The 21884-nt window shown below is 33.4% G+C and overlaps 1 protein-coding gene across 2 annotated transcripts in view; it reads right to left on the bottom strand.

The window, feature by feature from the left end:
- LOC132112334 (bcl-2-modifying factor-like) overlaps positions 1–21884 on the bottom strand; it is a 70082-nt gene that overhangs the window by 43169 nt on the left and 5029 nt on the right. The window contains exons 3-4 of one of the 2 annotated variants that reach the window (XM_059519773.1): positions 20587–20750; positions 3148–4374 (exon numbers count right to left, since the gene is read on the bottom strand). In XM_059519773.1, the coding sequence (XP_059375756.1) occupies positions 4267–4374; positions 20587–20750 (272 nt within the window). In that variant the 3' untranslated portion in view covers positions 3148–4266. Of the gene's footprint in view, positions 1–3147; positions 4375–20586; positions 20751–21884 lie in introns of those variants that run through there. The other variant, XM_059519774.1, reaches the window with a different exon arrangement.

Here is a 21884-nt window from a genome sequence, read left to right on the forward strand (position 1 = left end):
AACAACGGAATAAAAAAAAAATACAAAAGATAATTGCGACTTTTTATCCCACAGTTCAGATGTTTATTCTCATAATTCTGAGTGTATGTCGCACAATTCAGGATTTGTCCCCGTCGAAGAATTAAAAACAGAAAGATGTAATTGTGACATTTTCTCTTAAATTCCGACATTTCTTTTTTACTTGGAATTCTTAGTTAACATTGTGATCTGACTTCATATCTCTATAAACTCAGAATTGCGAAAAAGTCAACTGTGAGATATAAATTCATAATTGTGTGATAAAAACTTGGAATTGCGAAAAAAAGTCAATTGTGAGATATAAATTTAGAATTGCGCGATAAAAACTTGGAATTGCGAAAAAAAAGTCAACTTTGAGATATAAATTTAGAATTGCGCGATAAAAACTTGGAATTGCGAAAAAGCCAATTGTGAGGTATAAACTCAGAATTGCACGATAAAAACTTGGAATTGCGAAAAAAGTAAAAATCGTGAGATATAAACTTAACAGTTACGAGAATTTGGAGCTGCTTTTATGTCATCAAAATCTTCAAATTAATTTTTGCAAAAAAAATTCTAGAGCACTTTTTGAAGTGAAACAACCTGGACGTGTTTTTGTGAGATTCACCTGATTACATTTAATCTCTCCGCTGACTTTCTCACGCTCCGTTCATCTGATGGCACTTTGTTGATTTGAGAGACACCAAAAATTTTAATGACTGAGCGTCCAAAACCTACGAACACCAGAAATGCACAACAAAACTTTAGTATCGAGGCATAGAAAGAAAAGAATTGCACAATAAAATTTATACAGTAGCATTGGGCCAATATACAAAAAAAGAGAAACAACATAAGAGAAAAATAAATTAAAAAGGATGAAGGAAAGTGGAGGAGTGCACATATGTGAGCGGCGGGAGAACATGCGGCGCTGGCTCAGCGTTCACAATCTGCAGGAAACACACGTTCAGCCGCGGACTCCGCCTCGACAAGAACTACCGAGAAACTGAACCTGTACCGTACTCATGTACCAGATACATTCCTGAAAACACCAGACCCACGGAAACACGGCAAACCTCACATTTCACCTCAAAATCAGAAGAAACTTACAAGTTTCGATAAAGGAACTCGAGCTACATTTTTTAAGAGTATAACGATTATTTGGAATTTCTTTAATAATGTTTTTTATTCAATTTAATACTATATACTATACTGTAAGTAATACAAATTTTGATTATTTAGATTTTTCAAATATAAAATACCAATAATAAATAAATAAAAACTCAGAATTGCCAGACAGGAAGTCAACATTTTGATATATAAACCCGCAATCCTTTTCTCAGACTTCTAAATTTACAATATTTTTTTATGCCGTGAAATATTACCAAAAAGGTAATTGCAATTGTATTTGTACATTTCTATTCAATTTGATGCTCTATACCGCATTTAAGTTATTAAAAATTTTAGATTTTTCAAATAGAAAAAAAAAAAAAAAATCTGAATTTTGATATATAAACACAATTCTAAGAAAAAAGTAAAAATTGCAAGATTTACTTTTTTTCTCAGAATCTTTAGTTTACAACTCTTTTTTTCCGTTTGCTCTATGAAATTATTCAAAAAGATTGCATGAAAATAATTTTTCATGAAAATTAATCATCTTTTCTATTCAATTTGATGCTCTTAACTGCATTAAAGTTATGTAAATGTAGATTTTCAATCATAAATTAAATGAAATAATCAATGTTACATTACTCCCCATCTAAAATAGAAAAAAAACAATATATATTTTTTTAAAAAAGCATAAATTAAAACAGCAAAAATTACAAAACGAAATGGTCTTAAAAATCTGTTTAAATACAAAATATAAGTATCATCTTTTGATTTTCTGGTGAAATATGAGCTGAATGTGAGTAGATTTCGAATCAACATTTGAAACGGATCTAAAAAATGATGAGGACCTTTATCGGTATTGTCTTCAAAGAGTAAAATGATGTGCTGTCATTAAAAAAAGTAAATGTTTTCCTTCATTTGATCGTTCTGCAATCATCTCGGATTTGAAATGCACGAACTGCATGATTTCAGAGGCAGCGGAAACATAAATCTAAACCAAAGTCTCACAAAATATGTGTCACTCCTTCAAGATGAACAAAAAAATACAAATAAAACACGGCAGAGGAACAGCATTGACTGCATCAATGTCTTCGAATATAATAATTACAGTCTTAACATATTTCTTCTTATGTCTTGTACAAAGTAGTGGTCATATATAAAAAAAAAAGGAAAAAAAGAAAAAAGATAAAGAAATGTACACCACTGTAACTTTAGAGATCAGGTATAAAAGTACAAATAAAACCAGAAAATCAAAAGCGCCAAGAGTCCTGAGAGGAGAAAACTTCACAGATTTACACAGTATTGCTCGGATTATCTTCAACAGTTTCAGATGATATATACAAACAAAACGACTTCTGAGAAGAGATTTGTGCTGCTGAGCCTGATATGTTTGCTGTATGTGAATGTAAACACAGTTTAGGTCGATCTGTTCGTGTTATAGGCACAGAAACGTTATGATATGTCAAAACCGGTTTGTATCTATTGGCCATTTTAAGCTTAGTGGATTTAAAGAGACAGTTTATCCAAAAATAACAGTTCTGTCTTCATTTACTCACACACATGTCATTCCAAATCTCTGTTGGACACAACAGAAGACCTTTTGAAGGATCTTAATAATCAAACAGCTGATGGAACCCATTGTATGGATCCATACTATGGAAGTCAATGGGTGCCATCATGGAACAATTTGGTAAGGGTGAGTAAACGATGACAGATTTCTTCTGTTGAACATAAAAAAAGATATTTTGAAGAATGTTGATAACCAAACAGTTAATGGCACCCATTGACTTTCATGGAATTTTTTTTCAAAATCGTGGAAGTCAATGGACATCACGGGACAACTTCATTAAGTTGAAAAATTCTGTCATAATTGACTTTTTCTTCTGTTAAACATAATAGAAGACATTTTGAAGAATGTTGGTAAGCCAACACGTGACGGTAGCCATTGACTTATTATCCATATCATGGAAATCAATGGGTTCCACCATGGAACAACTTGAGGGAGAGTAAATTATAGCAGATTTGTTCTTAACACAAAAAAATAACACAAAAGAAGATATTTTCAAGGATTTTCATAACCAAACAGTTTTTGGCACCCATTGACCTCCACAGTAGGGAAAAAAATACTATGGAAGTCAATGGGGATCAGAAACTCATACAGGTTTTGGAACAAATTGAGCGTGAATAAATGATAACAGAAATATTATGATAAAATATTTTGGTAACCAAAAAGTCCATTGACTTCCATCCTATCATTTTTTTTCCATAATATGGAAGTTAATCATGAAACAACTTTATTAGGGCAAATCAGAGTAAATGATGCCAGAACGTACATTTTTGGATGAACTTTAATGTCTCTCTAAGTACCTGAATGAGACTTAAAATCAACATTTTTGCAAGTTTAATTCTACTGTTTTTCAAAATCTGGTGAATTTTTAAGACCTGATAATGGTTTTCCTCTACCTTTGCTTCCCTCGAGATCATACACAAATGATATTGGAGCAAACAAAAGCAATCCAGTAATATTTCATGCTGTTGCGTCAAAACTCAAATCAAATGAAATATAAAGACATCTCAATAACAGCAGTACATCAACTCATCACGGACTTCATCAAACCCTCTTCAAAGATCATCCTCGCCTTCTGACTAGATTTCAAACCAAACAATAGAAAGAACAATAAAAAAACTCCAACAATTATGTAATAAAAAACGTAAAAACATCAAGAAAACGGAGGTGCAAAAAGCTTTCGTTCTGAGAGACAGCCTCTTTGGAGATTTGTCAAGCTGCTGGACGTCTTGGGAGATTTCTGAAGGAGAATCCGTCCTAATCATCCGTTTATGGGTGGCGTGGGACAGTAAGGCGTTCCCAAGACTCGAGGAGGTCATCCGGATACACACGTGTGGAAGTGCAAAGAAAATTAAACCGCATCCTGTACAAAACACCTCGACGTGTCTATGAAAATATTCCTGGTAGAATTTCAAAAACATCATGGCATCTTCATGGGGAAAGATGATGATAAAAACTGCCCCGTCCTGCGGAGACGTCTTCATTCCAGTCTCTGGTTTTCCCCCAAAAACCCGTGTTAGATTCCAGACAGTGCTGTTAAACGATGTGCTCCGTGAAGAGGACTGGGACACGGATGGCAGTGTTTGGGAGGCGCTTCACCTGCGATCTGCTCTTGCGTTGGCCTCTCTTCCAAATAAAAGCGTGAAGAGCGCCACCGCCACACGCCACAACAGAGGCTCCCGGTTCCTTTGGTTTCTGTGATGCTGCAAAATAAAAACACATCACAGCAGTGAGACTTACAGGATACATGTACAGTAGTGAACATTTGGAGCGGATCGAAACTTTTAATCAAAGTTGTTTCTTAAACCTAAAAAAATCTAAATTTTTGTCTAAGGACCACTTTTTTGATCCATTTCAAACGTTGACTAGTATGGCGTTAAAATAATGTCAAAATGCAAAATAATCTTAAAATGCAAATTCTTATTTTCTTTGTTTTTGGGGTGAAGTATGAGCCGGTGAGATGCATTCAACATTTAAAATATATTTCAAATTTTGGAAAAAATGATAAAATATATGGCTAATGGGGATTTTTAAACATTATATTACGATAAAACAAAAGAGAAAAAAATCTAAATGTATTTTTTTTTAAATCATTAAAAAAAGGCCAAAATATATGGATAAAAAAAATATATATACATAGTCATGAAAATAAAGAAAACTCTTTGAATGAGAAGGTGTGTCTGTACTGTATTTTAGGGCTGGGTAAAAAAAATTTTTTTTTCGATTAATCGTTTATTAAAATGTGGTCGATTCCAAATTGATTCTCAAAGGCATCGAATTTTTTTTTTCATATTTATTTCCGCAAACATTAAACATAAGATTAACGTTAATTTAATTACTAGTCTTCTCCACTAGATGTCACCCTATTATTTGCCTTGCACGATGTTACCAAGGAGCGACAGGCGAACCTATCATTTATAATTCATTCAGTGCTTAAAATGCCGGTTTCAGGTGCTTTGTCGACGGTGACCTTCACATAAAAAGTCAGAGGTATGGAAGCATTTTAGATTTTGCAAGCAAGACGACGACGATAGTGTTGAGGACAAGAACAAAGCTATTTGCGTGATTTGTAATGCAGAGGTGAAATGCTTAAGTAATACTACAAATCTGCGGAACAGCAGAAGAAAAAAATTAATTAACACATACATAAATGATGACATTATTTTTATATTTTTGAGTGAACTATCACCAATAAACCAGTATTAGTTGTCCTACATTGTTCATAGGCTTGTAGCCTCAATGTTACAGCAAATTTAGTAAAATTGCAGAATTATTTTATCTTAAAAATGAAATTACTTGATCCTGTTTGATCAAGGAATTCGACTGTTCTGACTTTTTTCAGCACTTTTCACTTTTTTTCTAACTTTTCATCTTGCATCAAAATTGTATTGTATTTATTTAACAATTGTATGTATTTGGAAATTAGAAATGGGTTCTGGAAATTAGAAATGTACCCAAGTGTACCTAAAATAAAAGAGTTTAATATACAGGTTTGTGGCTCTTAATTTCTTTCTATTAATTACCCACTTGTAAACTTATGTTCAATGTTCTTTTTTATAAATATAGTATTTGTATTAAATCTATATTCATCGAGTTGAATCAAGAATCGAAATCGAATCGAGAATCGAAATCAATTTGAGAGCTTGTGAATCTAAATCGAATCGATCTGGAACATCCGATACCCAGCTCTAATATATATATATATATATATATATATATATATATATATATATATATATATATATATATATATATATATATATATATATATATATATATAATTTTTTACAAATTTATTTAAAATTATGCAAAAAAGGCCAATATACTGTATATTGCTAATAAGGATTCTTTTATTTTAAAAATCACTTTTATATTATCATATAGCAAATAATATATTTTCAGATATATTTTAAAATACATTTATTTTTTGACTTGTTTATTCACTAAAAATATCAATGTAAAACATGCTTTCCAGAAATATAATCATTTAACAGCAAGTCTTTAAAATATTGTGTGACAGATTCTTGCTTCAAATATATACACACACTTATTTTTTAGTTATTATTATTTAGTCAAAACAACCCAACTGCAGTTTGATTGATACTTATCATTGGAATGCAATTATATATATATATATCAGTTTATAAAAATATCTACATTTATTATTGTAGATATTGGTAGCATATTTTCAATAAATTTTTGTTATTTACCTAAACCCAAAAGTTTACGTTACATCTAATTTACTCAATGTTTTTTAATATAATAAATGCATTTTCATGCACCTTGAAGTAAATGTGGTAATGTAAATAGTGTTTTTGTTATTTGAAGGTTTATTAAATAGGTATATATTTTGCTGCATGAGAAACTTGACTGAAATAACATCAGTCCTATCACATCTCGTGACACCGGGGAGCAGCTGAGCGTGTGAATGGCGTGAGGACGACGCAGTGATGAAATAGTGGAGTAAACACAGTCAATCCAGACAGCAGAACATGAACATGACAGTATTTCCACAACAAACGCTGTCTGCTCCTGATGCATGGAGCCACGCGATCTCAAACAGAGCAGACAGCTTAACATAAATGTTGTGGTATATATATATATATATATATATATATATATATATATATATATATATATGTTTTGGTATTTATAATATTGTTATATTTTTATGGAAATAAATTAATTAATTAAAACACATGTTATACTTATTTTGTTATTCATATAGAATCTGATCTGTGGCTGTGAACTTTTGGTTAAGAAAAAAGGCAAATGAATGACAATAATTAAATGCTAAAAAAATTCATTATTGTCCATGAAATGGTATTTTACATAATTTTTATAATAATAAAAAAATAAATTAAATTATTAATAATAAATAATGATAAAATAATTATTTTATAGTAAAAAAAAAAAAAAAACACCTACATTTTTAAATAATAAAAATAATGCAAAATAGAGGGCTAGTACAGTAATATTTTGTGAAAAATATTTAGCAATTTTCACAACAAACCTCATTATGTTGCAATTCTTTATGAAGTTACTGGCAATTTATAGTTTTTCTCTATTGCTTATTTTGTTATTGATTTGGAATCTGTGTGGCTCTGAAAGACAGCCAAATTTAAAAGAATTAAAAGCCAAAAATATTACTTATTTGCTTTGGAACGGCATTTTGCATTATTTTTATTATTTGGAATTTTATTTTGTGTTCATTTTTTGGTCTATTATGACTTGCACAGCAGTACCAGAACAACTTGACAGCTTGCGATTCGCCCATCGAGGTGTTTTAACCACTTGAGCTGTTATTTTGATTTTTTGAGAATTAGGCATATGCAATATTGGACCCACCGGTGGGTCCCCAGAGTTGATGTGGTTAAGATGTTAATTAAAGTACATTGTGGGTTCTTGAGTGTGATGTCACACTTCTCCTCATGATGTCATCAGACTCATGTGATCATCAGTGATGTCGGAGATGATGGATGGGCAACTCTCACGCTCTCCAGTCGCTCCGAGGAGAATTGGATTTGGGAAGGATTAGGTGGAGAAAACTAGAGCTGCCATTGAGCGAGGGTAGATAAGATAATTTCACTAAATAGGATTAAGGGTGGAGACACACACACACAGCTGTACTTTGGCTGGCTCAGCTCTCCAGAGACGAAAGCCTGATAACACATCTGTTTTTCTCACAGACGAGTCGTAAAGAACGAGCAAAAGCCTTCACCATAACTCAGCCCTCTAAAGCTGTCAGACGTTACTTAAAACACGCCATCAACAACACATACATGCACTTTCAGAGCCGTAAAACACGCTTTAACAAACACTAGCAGTCAAAACCGCTCCAGCATATGCTAATTAATTACAGTTTTGTAAAGAAATTAATAAAATATATCTACATATTTACATTTACCTGAAAAGTATTTTAAGTTTTGTGTCCCTTTAAGAACTTTTTTTTTTCAATTACAATTTTCAATATGAGAAATATATTTCCTTAAGCCACACATTTTAAAACATGCATATTTTTAAGATATTTTCATTTTTAAATGTTTTTTTTTTACATGCATTTTTCAATTACATGCACTTTCAGAGCCGTAAAATACATTTGAAGTGTCAAAATTGCTCCAAAACACGCTAACTAGTTCGAGTTTGGTGAAGTAGTTTAAGCAGAAGCTTTTAGATGACAAGATTTTTAAGATCATCATGAGAGACGTAAATTCAGTCAGAATTTGACTTCATTCGATTTTCAAACGTTTTTGAGAAAGGGTTTAGATTGAGTTTCGCAAATGGTCACAACGGTGTAACTAAAACAGCAAAATAATTATATTTTAATGTCCAAAAAAATAAATAAATAATCCAAAATGCACTTCCGAGGCAAATAAGTAATATTTTTGGATTTAAATCCTTCTGAATTCAACATCTCTTTTCTTTCTTTCTTCTTTTTTCTATAAAACCTACTTATTTTTCTGTTCATTTGGAACCAGTGGACCCCCCCCGCCCCCAAAAAAAATAAAATAAAATAATATATATATATATATATATATATATATATATATATATATATATATAAATAAACACACAAAATATATATATTATATTGAATAATAATAAAAAATATTTTTGTGCATGCATTAAAAAAAATAAATTTTTAACATTAACATTAAAAATAATGAAAAATACACCAAGGCAACTTTGGCACTGAAAGAGCAAATATATTGGTGAAGAAACAATTTTAACTCAGAAATTGCTATTAATTTTCACAATTACAAAGAAAAGTCAAGAATCGTGCTTAATAAACTGAAAGAGTGTTTTCTGGTGAAACGCACAAGTTTACAGGTTGCTGAAGTGTTTATATAATAGTTTATATAATAGTTTACATTGCAGTGTGTTGCATAAGCCCGAGACGCGGCTCACTTTGCCCTCGTAGACCAATTTACAATCGCACCGAGCAGAAACCACCGTGAGATCGCCATCGTGCCTCAGAAAACACATTTACTCTCATTTTAACAAGCATTGCTCAAGGATATTGATAGAAAGAAGAACATCATCATGTTGACCTTGAAGTAATAAGGAAAAAAACGGTTAATCCTCACTGCAGGATTTATGACTACCCATTAGCACACAATAAACATCACTTATCTAATCATAGTTAGTTTTTTAGGGCAAGCCTTACTCTTAATAATGATCATATTTATGAATGAAGCAGGATAAACAACACCAACATTTGAGCAGGACTCTCTAGCTGTGCTTTACAGAAACCAGAAATAAATATATTGATCTGAAAAACATTAGATACTGAAAAAGAAACAACTGCTCAGCCAAAGTGATTCACTGAAGAACCATCAAAAAAATAAAAAACTGTTACTGTATGTAAACTATTGCCTCAGTTGTCTATGTTTGTTTTAATTTTATTTTAAATATAATAATTTAATCTAATTTATTTATTTTATATTTTAAAATTGTATGTAATTTTTAAAATTTAAAATATTTTTATGTAATATATTTTGTACAATTATATTTACTTTATATAACATTTTCCTCATTTATTTTTAAATAAATAAAACTGTTACTGTATGTGAACTTTTGCCTCAGTTGTCTATGTTTTAATTTGATCCATTTTAATTTTAAATAAAAATAAAATAATTCTATATAATTTAATCAGATTTATTAATGTTATATTTTAAAATTGTATGTTATATTTATACATTTAAAAAATATTTTTTATATTTTATTTTTATATTTTTACAATTATATTTATTTTTATATAACATTTTCTTCAATTATTTATTTTTAAACTATCCATCTATAGAGCTGTAGTTAAAGAGCATAATTAAAATGAACCTCCTGAAGGACAGTGTTTGGTTAAACCACCAGCACAGATATGATTCATAACTAACCATCTGAGCTTCACAGATCCCAGAAATAAGCAACAATACTGTACTAAAACATTGGGAATCAAAGAACAAACAACTAAATAACACATGCACTGATGAACCCTTCAGACACGATACACACAAAAAACTGTATTTAAGTGTGAACATATCAGTCTCACAACTGAGTCAGCGGCTCAGTTTAACCTTAGATAACGGATGGAGTTTGAGCAGATGCTCTCACACACACACACACACACACACACACACACACACACACACACTGCAGTGGGTTTATCAGCTCTGTGTGCAGCCGGACAATCAGCCTCAGAAATCCCCAGACTCACTTCTTATCAGGTGAGACTCAGAGACAATCACTGCATGTCCACGAATATGATGATTATGAGTGAAAACATCCTGAGGACATTAACAACAGCAACCTAAAGGTATACACATACAGTATTTATTTTAAAATTAAATTAATATATATATATATATATATATAGAGAGAGAGAGAGAGATTAAATCGCATGATGGCCTGTGATTAATCGCAATTAATTGCATTGTTATGCACAAAACTAATAATGTATTCAAAAGTAGTGTATTGTGCACTTTAACATTTGTGTCCCTGCAGCACAGAAGCAGTCATCAGTAGCTCAGGTATATCTGTAGCAATAGACAACAATACATTGTATGGGTCACAATTATACATTTTCTTTTTATGCCAAAAATCATTAGGATATTAAGTAAAGATCATGTTCCTTGAAGATTATTTCCTACTATATATATATATATTTTTTTTTTGATTAGTAATATGCATTGCTAAAACCTTAATTTGAACAACTTTAAAGATGATTTTCTCAATATTTAGAATTTTTTTTGCACCTTCAGTTTCCAGAGCCTCGATCATAACATTATAAAAGCCATCTTCCTATTAGAGACCTGCAGGATCACGGCACACATCACAGCAGAGTCCGATGCGGGACAACACTTGGTAGAGACTCGTGTGTGTGGGATGAGGGAGAATAATTAGTGTGTGCTCACACTGGCTCGTTTGTCTAGTGTGATCTCTCGGTTCATCAGTCTCTGGCTCGGTTGAAGAGGTGGACCAGAGCGCGGTTCAGTTATATATAGATCAGTGAGTGCTAACCGCGGCGAAGCACAGATCTTCTGATACGTGCTGCATGATTGCGTTAATATTTATGAGCAGCAAAAGCGATATATTGTGAGAGGGACATGTGTTACCGCATCCCATATGACTAAACCACAGTAATAATAAACCTCAAAGTTAACAAAACAATGCACTTCACTGTGTTGAGTGAGAGCGCTTTTCTGCTGTCTTCACATACTATCGGAAACTTCCTATTTCCCATTTATAAAGACATGATTACTTGCTTGTTGCATTCTTTCCTGTTAAAAATAACAGTGGACAGTGGTTTGTGAATGCTGATGCTTAGCCTGAATAATCTGATCAGGAGCATCTCCTTCTGTGACCCCTGATTTGTCTGTATGTGTATTCAGGGCCAGTGAGCAACAGACTTTCATAATAATCTATATATATATATATATATATATATATATATATATATAGACTTTTAATGTATGACTCATTTGGTAATGTTTTTATTTCTCCTGAAGAACTGAGTCTGATTAATCCACCAGCATGCATAATTTAACCCAAACTGAAAAAAACCTGATGTAGTTTGAGAATAAAGAGCGTGTGATGTTCCCGAGGCTCTCTGGAGGATTGTTGTTCGAGGCGCTGCTGTGTTTCTGTGAGAGAGCGAGAGAGAGAGAGAGAGAGAGACGGACGAGCGTCTCACAGGAAACCGGTCTTATCAAAACACATCCCCTTTACTCTGGAGCATTTCTGGTAAACACACGCATATCTGCGCAGCGCTGCATAAACACACACCTTCGTGAGACGCTGAGACACTGACGTGTTTTCATCTTCGTGACAATAGGGAGGAAATGCTGGTTAGGACACACACACACACACACACACACACACACACACACACACACACACACACACACACACACACAGAGTCTCTCTCACACACACACACACACATACAGTAAACACACACACACACACACACACACACGTTTGTTTTTGTGTAAAGTGTGTTCATCCCATAGGTGTAATGGTTTTTATACTGTACAAACTTTGTGCATTTTTACCTTCTCAAAAAAACTCATTCTGTATGATTTATAAGCGTTTAGTTAAGCGATTTATGGGGCCCGAAACATGACAGCAGTTTGAGCTCTGAGTGCTGACGAAAAGAGCTGAAAACTTGAAATAAAGACTTCAGTGAAACAGCATTTTTAGTTTATAAACATATAGTCAAGTAAAGTCACTTTTATTGTCACGTGTCTTGGGGAGTGAAATTCTCCTGAAACACTTTACTTATAACCATACAGACTTCAACAAATGAGAATGTGCAATATACACATACATATAGTCAGTACACACATTAGATATGCTTACAGTTAGCACTACACATCATACACAGTATGTACACAGTCTACATAATTTAGATGTGTATATACACACAAACTATGCTGAGGTGCAACCGGTTATACATGAACTGGATACAGAAAATGTCATGGATGATCATTGGATGGTATCCAGAGGTACAGGTGGATTATTGTATTAAATACAGTGTGTATGTATAAGTCCAGTGTGTGGCATACCATATTGTGGGAGTATGCTGTAGGGTGTATTAGTTCTGTCTGTTCATCAGTCTGACAGCATGAGGGGGAAAGCTATCCCTCAGTCGGCTAGTGCGGGATCGGATGCTGCAGAGATGAGCAGTCTGTGGGACGGGTGGCTGGAGTCACTGATGATCCTCTGGGCTTTCCTTATACACCTCCTGGGGTAGATGTCCTGGAGGGAGGGAAGCTCACCTCCAACAATGTGGAAGGCAGTTTTGCAGAGCTTTGCGGTTGTGGTGTTCAGGGAGAACTGGAGCGGGCTGAGGACAAAGCCCTGGGGAACACCTTTTAATCAACGGTTTTTGGTTGGGGTAGATGCGGATTGTTTTTGTCGGCACTACATCTTCTACACACTTCCTGATGAAACACACGTATCTTTGGACACAATGTGCACAGTAATTAAAGAGGCAGGGTTGCATTTTATTAGGTAGCTTGTGACATCCTTCATGGGAAATGCCGAATCGTCAGAACACTGCTTACAGCGCTTGGTCACCTGTCGCACCAGAACCATATTCGGAAACGAAACTTAGGTTTTGAATAAGAACCGGCTCTTGGTTCTCAACCCTATCTATATACATGTATATCTTTTTATATATACTGTATGTGTATGTATTTATATATACATATACATAATAAATATACACAGTACACAAACATATATAATGTAAACAAAACCTTTTATTTTGGATGCGATTAACCATGATTAATCATTTGACAGCACCAATATACTAAAATACTAATATATATTAGTATATTAGTGCGGTCAAATGCACTATTTGTATGTATTTATACACACACATTGTAATAAATGATGCTGAAAAAAATATATATATAGTTGCTAAAATTGAGTATATAACCCAGTATTTGTGTTTTTCTTTGCAGAATGTTTATATCAATCTGGAATCAATTGTGAGTCTTGTTGTGAACAGACTGCATCTGTTTTGAACGTTAAAAATCACCAGCTTACGAGGTTTCATTGCTTAAGACCGCAAGCGGGCTCACTAGGGTTTGGAACGGAGTCGTTTTGTACCTTATTCAACACATAAAGATGCTTTACAGCCTGAAAATAACATAATTAGCAACATGAAATCCTAAAATAACCAGACGCTCGTCTACAGCTGCGCCGACTGAGTCTGAACTCCAGCTGAAGTTACACAACCGAGACAAGAAATAAATCAAGGAGGAAGAGAGACAACATGATAAGGAGAAAGACAGAATAAAGAAGAGATAATGGTGTGTTACCTGCTCACAATCGCAAGCACTTGAGCGTCTCCTGATCAACATCAACACTGGAAACACAGCTTAGCGCTTCACAACACACCACTGCATTGAGACGTGAACCGCTAAACACTGTCAAATCACAGAGTAAACTCTGCTGTTTACCATCATTCAGATATTAATACTTTTCATTAGTATTTGGTTTCATATTTTAGATAAATTAAAGTTTTATTAATATTGGTGTGTTTTTGTCTTTTTTTTTTCTTTTTTTTTTTACATTTAGTCATTATGGGTCTGTATGGGTTTTTAATTATTTATATTGTATTTTCTTTTAAATAAATTTGTTTTGGATAAGATTTGCTGATTTATAATATATATATACATTTTTTTTTAAGTTTTTGTTCTAGTTAACTATAATATTGTGATATCATTTTATTTTTAATAATATTTTAAGTTTATATTAATTTTATCTAATTTTATTTTTGTTTTTTTAAATAAATTTGCTTTGGATAACATTTGCTGAATTTTTTATTTATATTTTATTTTATTTTTTATTTAAAATGTTTTTGTTTGAGTTAACTATAATATTGTGGTACTATAATATTTTAAGTTTTTATTAATTTCTATTTAATTATATTTTTGTTTTTTAATTACATTAGCTTTGGATAAGTTTTGCTGAAATAAAAATGTTTATATTTTTATTCATTTTTTATTTAAAACCGTATGTTTTAGTTTACTATAATATTGTGGCACTACTATATTTTTAATAATATTTAGAACACATTTTTTTTAACACATCTTTTGAAACTTTAGTAATTTTTATTAATTTCTGTTTTATTAATTACAATATATATTTTATTTCCATTTTAGTTTTATTTAATACATCAAGTTCAACTGAATGAAATTGAGAAAGGTTGTCTTGGTAACAAGCTGAAATAAGTAAAAAATATATATAATTTCAGCTAACATTTATCTTATTTCAACTATGTTTTTAATGGTTTTAGTTTTAGCTGAGTATAAAATCTTGTGATTATATTTTTAATACTATTTTTGAATTGGTGTTTGTAATTACGTTTTTGAAATTTTCATTGCTTTTTAAATAGTTTTTATTTGTTCATTTTTAGTTTTAGGTATTTTAGTAAATCAAGTTAAACTAAATGCAAATGTGAAAGTGCGCCTAAAAAAGAATGCTCTGAATGTGTCTAAAATGGCGCAGGATAGTTTCTCTTCACTCGACGTCTCAATGCATCTGAATCACAAACAAGACACTGACAGTCTTCATCCTCAACACTACATCTAATCTGATTTCAATCTACAAACTTACCAGCACCAAATATCTCCTAGAACTCATTAACCACAACACAACCGATCCATGCAAGGTTCGAAGCACAGGCAAGAAAACAAAGACATAATCTCCAGTTTAACTAACCTTCTGGATTCTAGCAGCTCATCAACAGACTAGGTTTAATACATGCTGTTGGTCTGTACACAAAGACAAAAGCAATGAAATAATGTCCCTTTTTAACAAAATCAAACCCTGTTATTTGTGAACCAGCTTCATACAGAGACACTTCCATCATCTATTCAGTTCATCATGGACAAAATCAAGTCGGTTATGAAAATCAAGGGTTATTATCATTAACTAAAAAAAAAAAAAAAAAAAAAAAAAAAAAAAAATTATATATATATATATATATATATATATATATATATATATAAGGTAATTGAAATAGAGCTTAAATATAAAACATATTAGATGAAAAACGTTTCAAACTAAATAAACATTTAAAATGCTGCCTTTATGCACTAAAAATATTCACTGGAAAAAAATAAAAAAACATTAAAAGAAATTAAACATTACTATTAATATTGAAAAAACAAATGACAAAAGCACTTAAGAAAATTGCTAAAAATGTATTTTACTCCGTCTGTTAACAATAAGGGCGGCCGCGGAGAAAACGCGCTCTGACGCACAGACGTTGGCGGGACCTACAAATAACGTGGTGCTAAGCGAATCAGTTTTGTGAAGCGCTTCGTGTTTTGGTTTCACCACTGAATGGGATCCTCATCTGGTGAAATACATGGCTCCAGCAAGAACTGTTCCCACTCGTCTCGGCTGGACTCTCTGTAATCATCGCTGAAGAACTGGCTCAGCCTTTTCCGACGAGTGTGCATTGCATCCTCTTCATCGTTGGTGACGCACCACTCGCATCAAGGAAAATGCTCTGATAATGTTCAAAAAAGTTTTTTTTTCTTACTTCTCTCATGTTTTCATCGAGAATCCTGAGATGTTTGTGCCGAGGGTCTAGGGCAGACGCGAGAAAAGTTTTCACTGCATTCTCCAAGTTAGCGGTGTTTATTCGTTGCTTGAGAGATGCCGCAACAATGTTCTTGAATTCGGTCACTTTCTGTGATTCTCCACGGCATATTTGAAGAACTGTAGAAGACAGCAGTTCTTAGGGGCCGTTCACTTATCGCGTCTTTTGCGCGCTCAAGTTCGTTATTTCCAATGTTCGTTATTTCCAATGTTCGTTATTTCCAATGTCATAATGGAAGCGACGCGGTGCGACCACTGATCTATATATCAGTGGGTGCGACGCCCCCGTTTTTTCCAGGCGCGTCTGCACCGCATCGAGTTAAAAACATCTCAACTTTTCAGAGAGCCGCAAGCGCACTGCGGGTCATGTGACAAGAACTAACCAATCAGCTTCATCCTTTCTCGTAACAACGTTGAAAGCTCAGCCAAGATGAAGGAACAGCTGAGCATAGCTGTACATGGATTGCCATTTTGAAATAAATTTAGTAGCTGAAAGCAATTTTTTGTGCAGCAAATCCATTTATCCTTTGCTGAAATTTCCGCGTCTTCATGGAGAGAGTGCGTCATTGTTGCTTAGCAACGGCAGACGCCTAAGGAGCGCTTCTGCCCGAGCGTTTTGGAAAGTAGGAGAAAGCGGCGCGACTAGCGTTCTCCACGCGTTTTTAGGCGCGATATGTGAATGGCCCCTTACTCATTCATTAATTATTTTTTGCTTGCATACATCTTCAAATATGCCGTGGAGAATCACAGAAAGTGACCAAATTAGGTTTTATTGTGTTTTTATTTTTTTTGCGAAATTCGAATATCATTTTTATTTATCGAATAATTAGAACAGAACGAATATTCGAATGTTCGACTATCCGTGCACACCCCTAATATATATATATACACTATATATATATATATATATTTTTTTTTTTTACTAGTCGATTTTTTATTTTAAAAATACTTGAGTTACTCGACTACTTGTGGTTCATGCTACTGTAAATGAAAAGACATTAAATAGTTTTTTTTTTTATCAATAGATGTTTATTAATTCATAGCCGTATGCAACAATTACATATGTAAATTGTCAAAACTTTATAATTATGAAATTACATATTAAATTTTCATGTAACAGCCAGTATTTGTATCTGTGTTTGTGTCTTTAACAATCACAACATTTTTCGTATCTGCATTCGGATACAGCGTTGATAAGACCGTTATCTTTTTTTTTCATAGTTATCACTGAACAAGTATGTCGTGTTAAACTAAAATAATTATTAATTTCTAAAATAACATTTATCATGCAAGCAGAGAGATGTCATGACAAACGTTTAGTGATCATTTGAACACGACTGAATCCATTCAATGCGCACATTTTCATTACGCAGAACTCTTTAAGCGAGTCTATAATGTTAAGTGAACTTCACTTAACAAATGTGCGTGTGCCGCGCAAACTAGCGAAAGATAAAGATGCAAACATGTAGGACAAGTAGACAATGTATCTGTATCGAAGCTGATTATTAGCCTGCTAGAACTGGTTTGGTTTTAGGTTTAAATCATTGCCTTTTAAACATATACAAATAATAGAAGGTGTATGATGTATTATTATAGGTGATATTATTCTTGCAAAGCTCTGATTTCTGAGAGATGCACAGAGAGACAACAGCAATGCGGTGTTTGATTTGCACTCTTTTCACTCATAAAGTTTACATTCATTCACTTCACACTCGTGACTTTAGAGGTCTGTGTATAATATTGCGCTGATCCCCTGACTCACCTGTTATCTAGCAAACTCCAGACTGTGTCAGCTTCAGCAGAGTATTCAAGCAGAATTATTCTGAATATATTTGTCTGTTATTCATTTTTAAAGCCATTATGGGTGCCATGCCGAATTAGAAATTTGGCTTCAGGCAGACCCCTAATTTTTATATTACATATTTTTATTTTACTTGCAACATAGATAAGGTCATAGAAAGTAACCGCTACATGCAATATTGTAATCCTAAAATTCACGTAGTACTTGCAAACTCTTTGTACGCATTATGGTTAATGCATGCTCGACTAGTCGATTGTTTCCGACAGCGCCGACTAGTGGTCAAAGTAGTCGACTACTTGACTTGTCTACGCAAGCCCTAATATATATATATAAGCCAAAATTAAATATAATATTATATAAATAATTTGAAACTAACACTGACCCAAACCGGTATTATTAATTAACTAAATTAAATATGAAATGGTAAAATTATTAAAAATACTTACACTCATATAAATAAGACAAGCGACAAAAAATATAAAGATAAAAGCCAATAAAAAAATAAATACATTTTTTTTGCCAATTACAAATGAATTATTTTCTATTCTATTCGTTTCGGTCTAATATTTTTATAGCATAAACATAAATCTGTTAAATATTTTTAAATTATTTAACAAATGATACAACATTTTATCATATAATAAATAAAATCTACAACCCGAATTCTGGAAAAGTTGGGACGTTTTTTAAATTTTAATAAAATGAAAACTAAAAGACTTTCAAATCACATGAGCCAATATTTTATTCACAATAGAACATAGATAACATAGCAAATGTTTAAACTGAAAAAGTTTACAATTTTATGCACAAAATGAGCTCATTTCAATTATGATTTCTGCTACAGGTCTCAAAATAGTTGGGACGGGGCATGTTTACCATGGTGTAGCATCTCCTTTTCTTTTCAAAACAGTTTGAAGATGTCTGGGCATTGAGGCTATGAGTTGCTGGAGTTTTGCTGTTGGAATTTGGTCCCATTCTTGCCTTATATAGATTTCCAGCTGCTGAAGAGTTCGTGGTCGTCTTTGACGTATTTTTCGTTTAATGATGCGCCAAATGTTCTCTATAGGGGAAAGATCTGGACTGCAGGCAGGCCAGGTTAGCACCCGGACTCTTCTACGACGAAGCCATGCTGTTGTTATAGCTGCAGTATGTGGTTTTGCATTGTCCTGCTGAAATAAACAAGGCCTTCCCTGAAATAGACGTTGTTTGGAGGGAAGCATATGTTGCTCTAAAACCTTTATATACCTTTCAGCATTCACAGAGCCTTCCAAAACATGCAAGCTGCCCATACCGTATGCACTTATGCACCCCCATACCATCAGAGATGCTGGCTTTTGAACTGAACGCTGATAACATGCTGGAAGGTCTTCCTCCTCTTTAGCCCGGAGGACACGGCGTCCGTGATTTCCAACAAGAATGTCAAATTTGGACTCGTCTGACCATAAAACACTATTCCACTTTGAAATAGTCCCTTTTAAATGAGCCTTGGCCCAGAGGACACGACGGCGCTTCTGGACCATGTTCACATATGGCTTCCTTTTTGCATGATAGAGCTTTAGTTGGCATCTGCTGATGGCACGGCGGATTGTGTTTACCGACAGTGGTTTCTGGAAGTATTCCTGGGCCCATTTAGTAATGTCATTGACACAATCATGCCGATGAGTGATGCAGTGTCGTCTGAGAGCCCGAAGACCACGGGCATCCAATAAAGGTCTCCGGCCTTGTCCCTTACTCACAGACATTTCTCCAGTTTCTCTGAATCTTTTGATGATGTTATGCACTGTAGATGATGAGATTTGCAAAGCCTTTGCAATTTGACGTTGAGGAACATTGTTTTTAAAGTTTTCCACAATTTTTTTACGCAGTCTTTCACAGATTGGAGAGCCTCTGCCCATCTTTACTTCTGAGAGACTCTGCTTCTCTAAGACAAAGCTTTTATAGCTAATCATGTTACAGACCTGATATCAATTAACTTAATTAATCACTAGATGTTCTCCCAGCTGAATCTTTTCAAAACTGCTTGCTTTTTTAGCCATTTGTTGCCCCCGTGCCAACTTTTTTGAGACCTGTAGCAGGCATTAAATTTTAAATGAGCTAATTAAGTGGATAAAAGTGTAAAATTTCTCAGTTTAAACATTTGCTATGTTATCTATGTTCTATTGTGAATAAAATATTGGCTCATGTGATTTGAAATTCCTTTAGTTTTCATTTTATTAAAATTTAAAAAACGTCCCAACTTTTCCGGAATTCGGGTTGTAAATAAGAATAACACATTCTTGCGTGATAACATCTCAGTGATAGTACAATAGACTGACACACACACACACAGGAGGAGGACAAGAGTGCAGTAAACAGGAAGTGAGAGCGAGGGGTTGCTCCGGTGTCTTTGGGGGTCAAACAACTCGACCAGAGTCAGGAAACAAACACCACACACGGAAAACACGTCTGTGTAAAGGAGCGCTGAAGCACAGAAACACGTTCACAGGTGTGAGCTCACCATCATGTGCTCCTGATAGAACTGATCTCCGATCAGCTGGAGCTTCTGCCCGATGAGGGTCTCCACGCTCTCCGCCGGGTCCATCACGCGCAGGTTCTGCTGGAGAACCACGTCTGGGGGCCGAGAGCGGCCGAGCGACGCTAGCAGCAGCAGGCCTGCGTTACCTGTTCAGAGAAACAGCATCACACAGGATATAAGGCACTAACTCTGGTTCATTCACTGAACAAACACCAAACGTCTCGTTTCTCAACCAAACAGAGCCGCAGACATTAAAACGTCCTGAGTCGCTCAAACAAGATTCATGTTATGAAAGAGGCACAATTACCTTCAAAACATTAAACAGCAGAAAAATAAATAAATAAAAAAAGAATCATTTTTGGTTTTGGCTAAAATGGTTTTGGGGAGGGCCGATACTGATTCTTAAAATTCAAGATGTATGTGCAATTTGAATGTTTGCATTATGGTTAAAAAAAAAAAAAAAAAAAATTTTTAATAGTAAAATACTGTAAAAATGTTACTGTTAAATGATTAACAGTATATTAACTTACTATTATATGGTGCAAACCTGTAATAGCTCTAAAGGGACATTCCACATACTTTTACAGTAAAATACCGTAAAAAAAAGTTATATATTTATATATATATATATATATATATATGTGTGTGTGTGTGTGTGTGTGTCTGTGTGTGTTATTTTTCTGTATAAAATTCCCATTCCCTATACATGACATTCCTAGAATTCTGTGTGTGACAGCTCACATTTTTTTATTGAAATTGACAATTTTCTTATCATTTATGTACATAAAGATTTTAATGTTGTTAAATGAAAGTTTATTGCATTATTTTAGTGTCATGTGAGGTGCTGTTTTGTATTTGTCTGTGTGACACAATTTACCTTTCATATAAAAAAAAAAATAAAAAATTGTATTTAAAAAAGTCATGTAAAAAAAAAATGACTTTAGTAATTTGTAAAAATAAATGTAGCAACAAAAAAAACAATGCATTTTATTTTTTAAACCGTACATTTAATTTTAGTCTGCAAAATATATATTTTTTAATCCTAAATTGCACTTTTTTGCATTGTTTTTTCAGTGTTGTTCATTAAATAAATTGGATTGTATACTTGATTATTAAATATCTTTATTTAGTTTTCGGTAAAATGCACTCTGGTGCATCGCTGGCAGTGTTTGACTCTTCAGGAAGCCAATGACTGACTCTGAACAGACTCCAGAAACAGCATCTCAACATCAAACAGCAGATTCACGCTACATCAGTGCTGATAATGAACTCATAACTGC

Source organism: Carassius carassius, chromosome 32 (assembly GCF_963082965.1).
Source record: "Carassius carassius chromosome 32, fCarCar2.1, whole genome shotgun sequence".
NCBI lineage: Eukaryota > Metazoa > Chordata > Actinopteri > Cypriniformes > Cyprinidae > Carassius > Carassius carassius.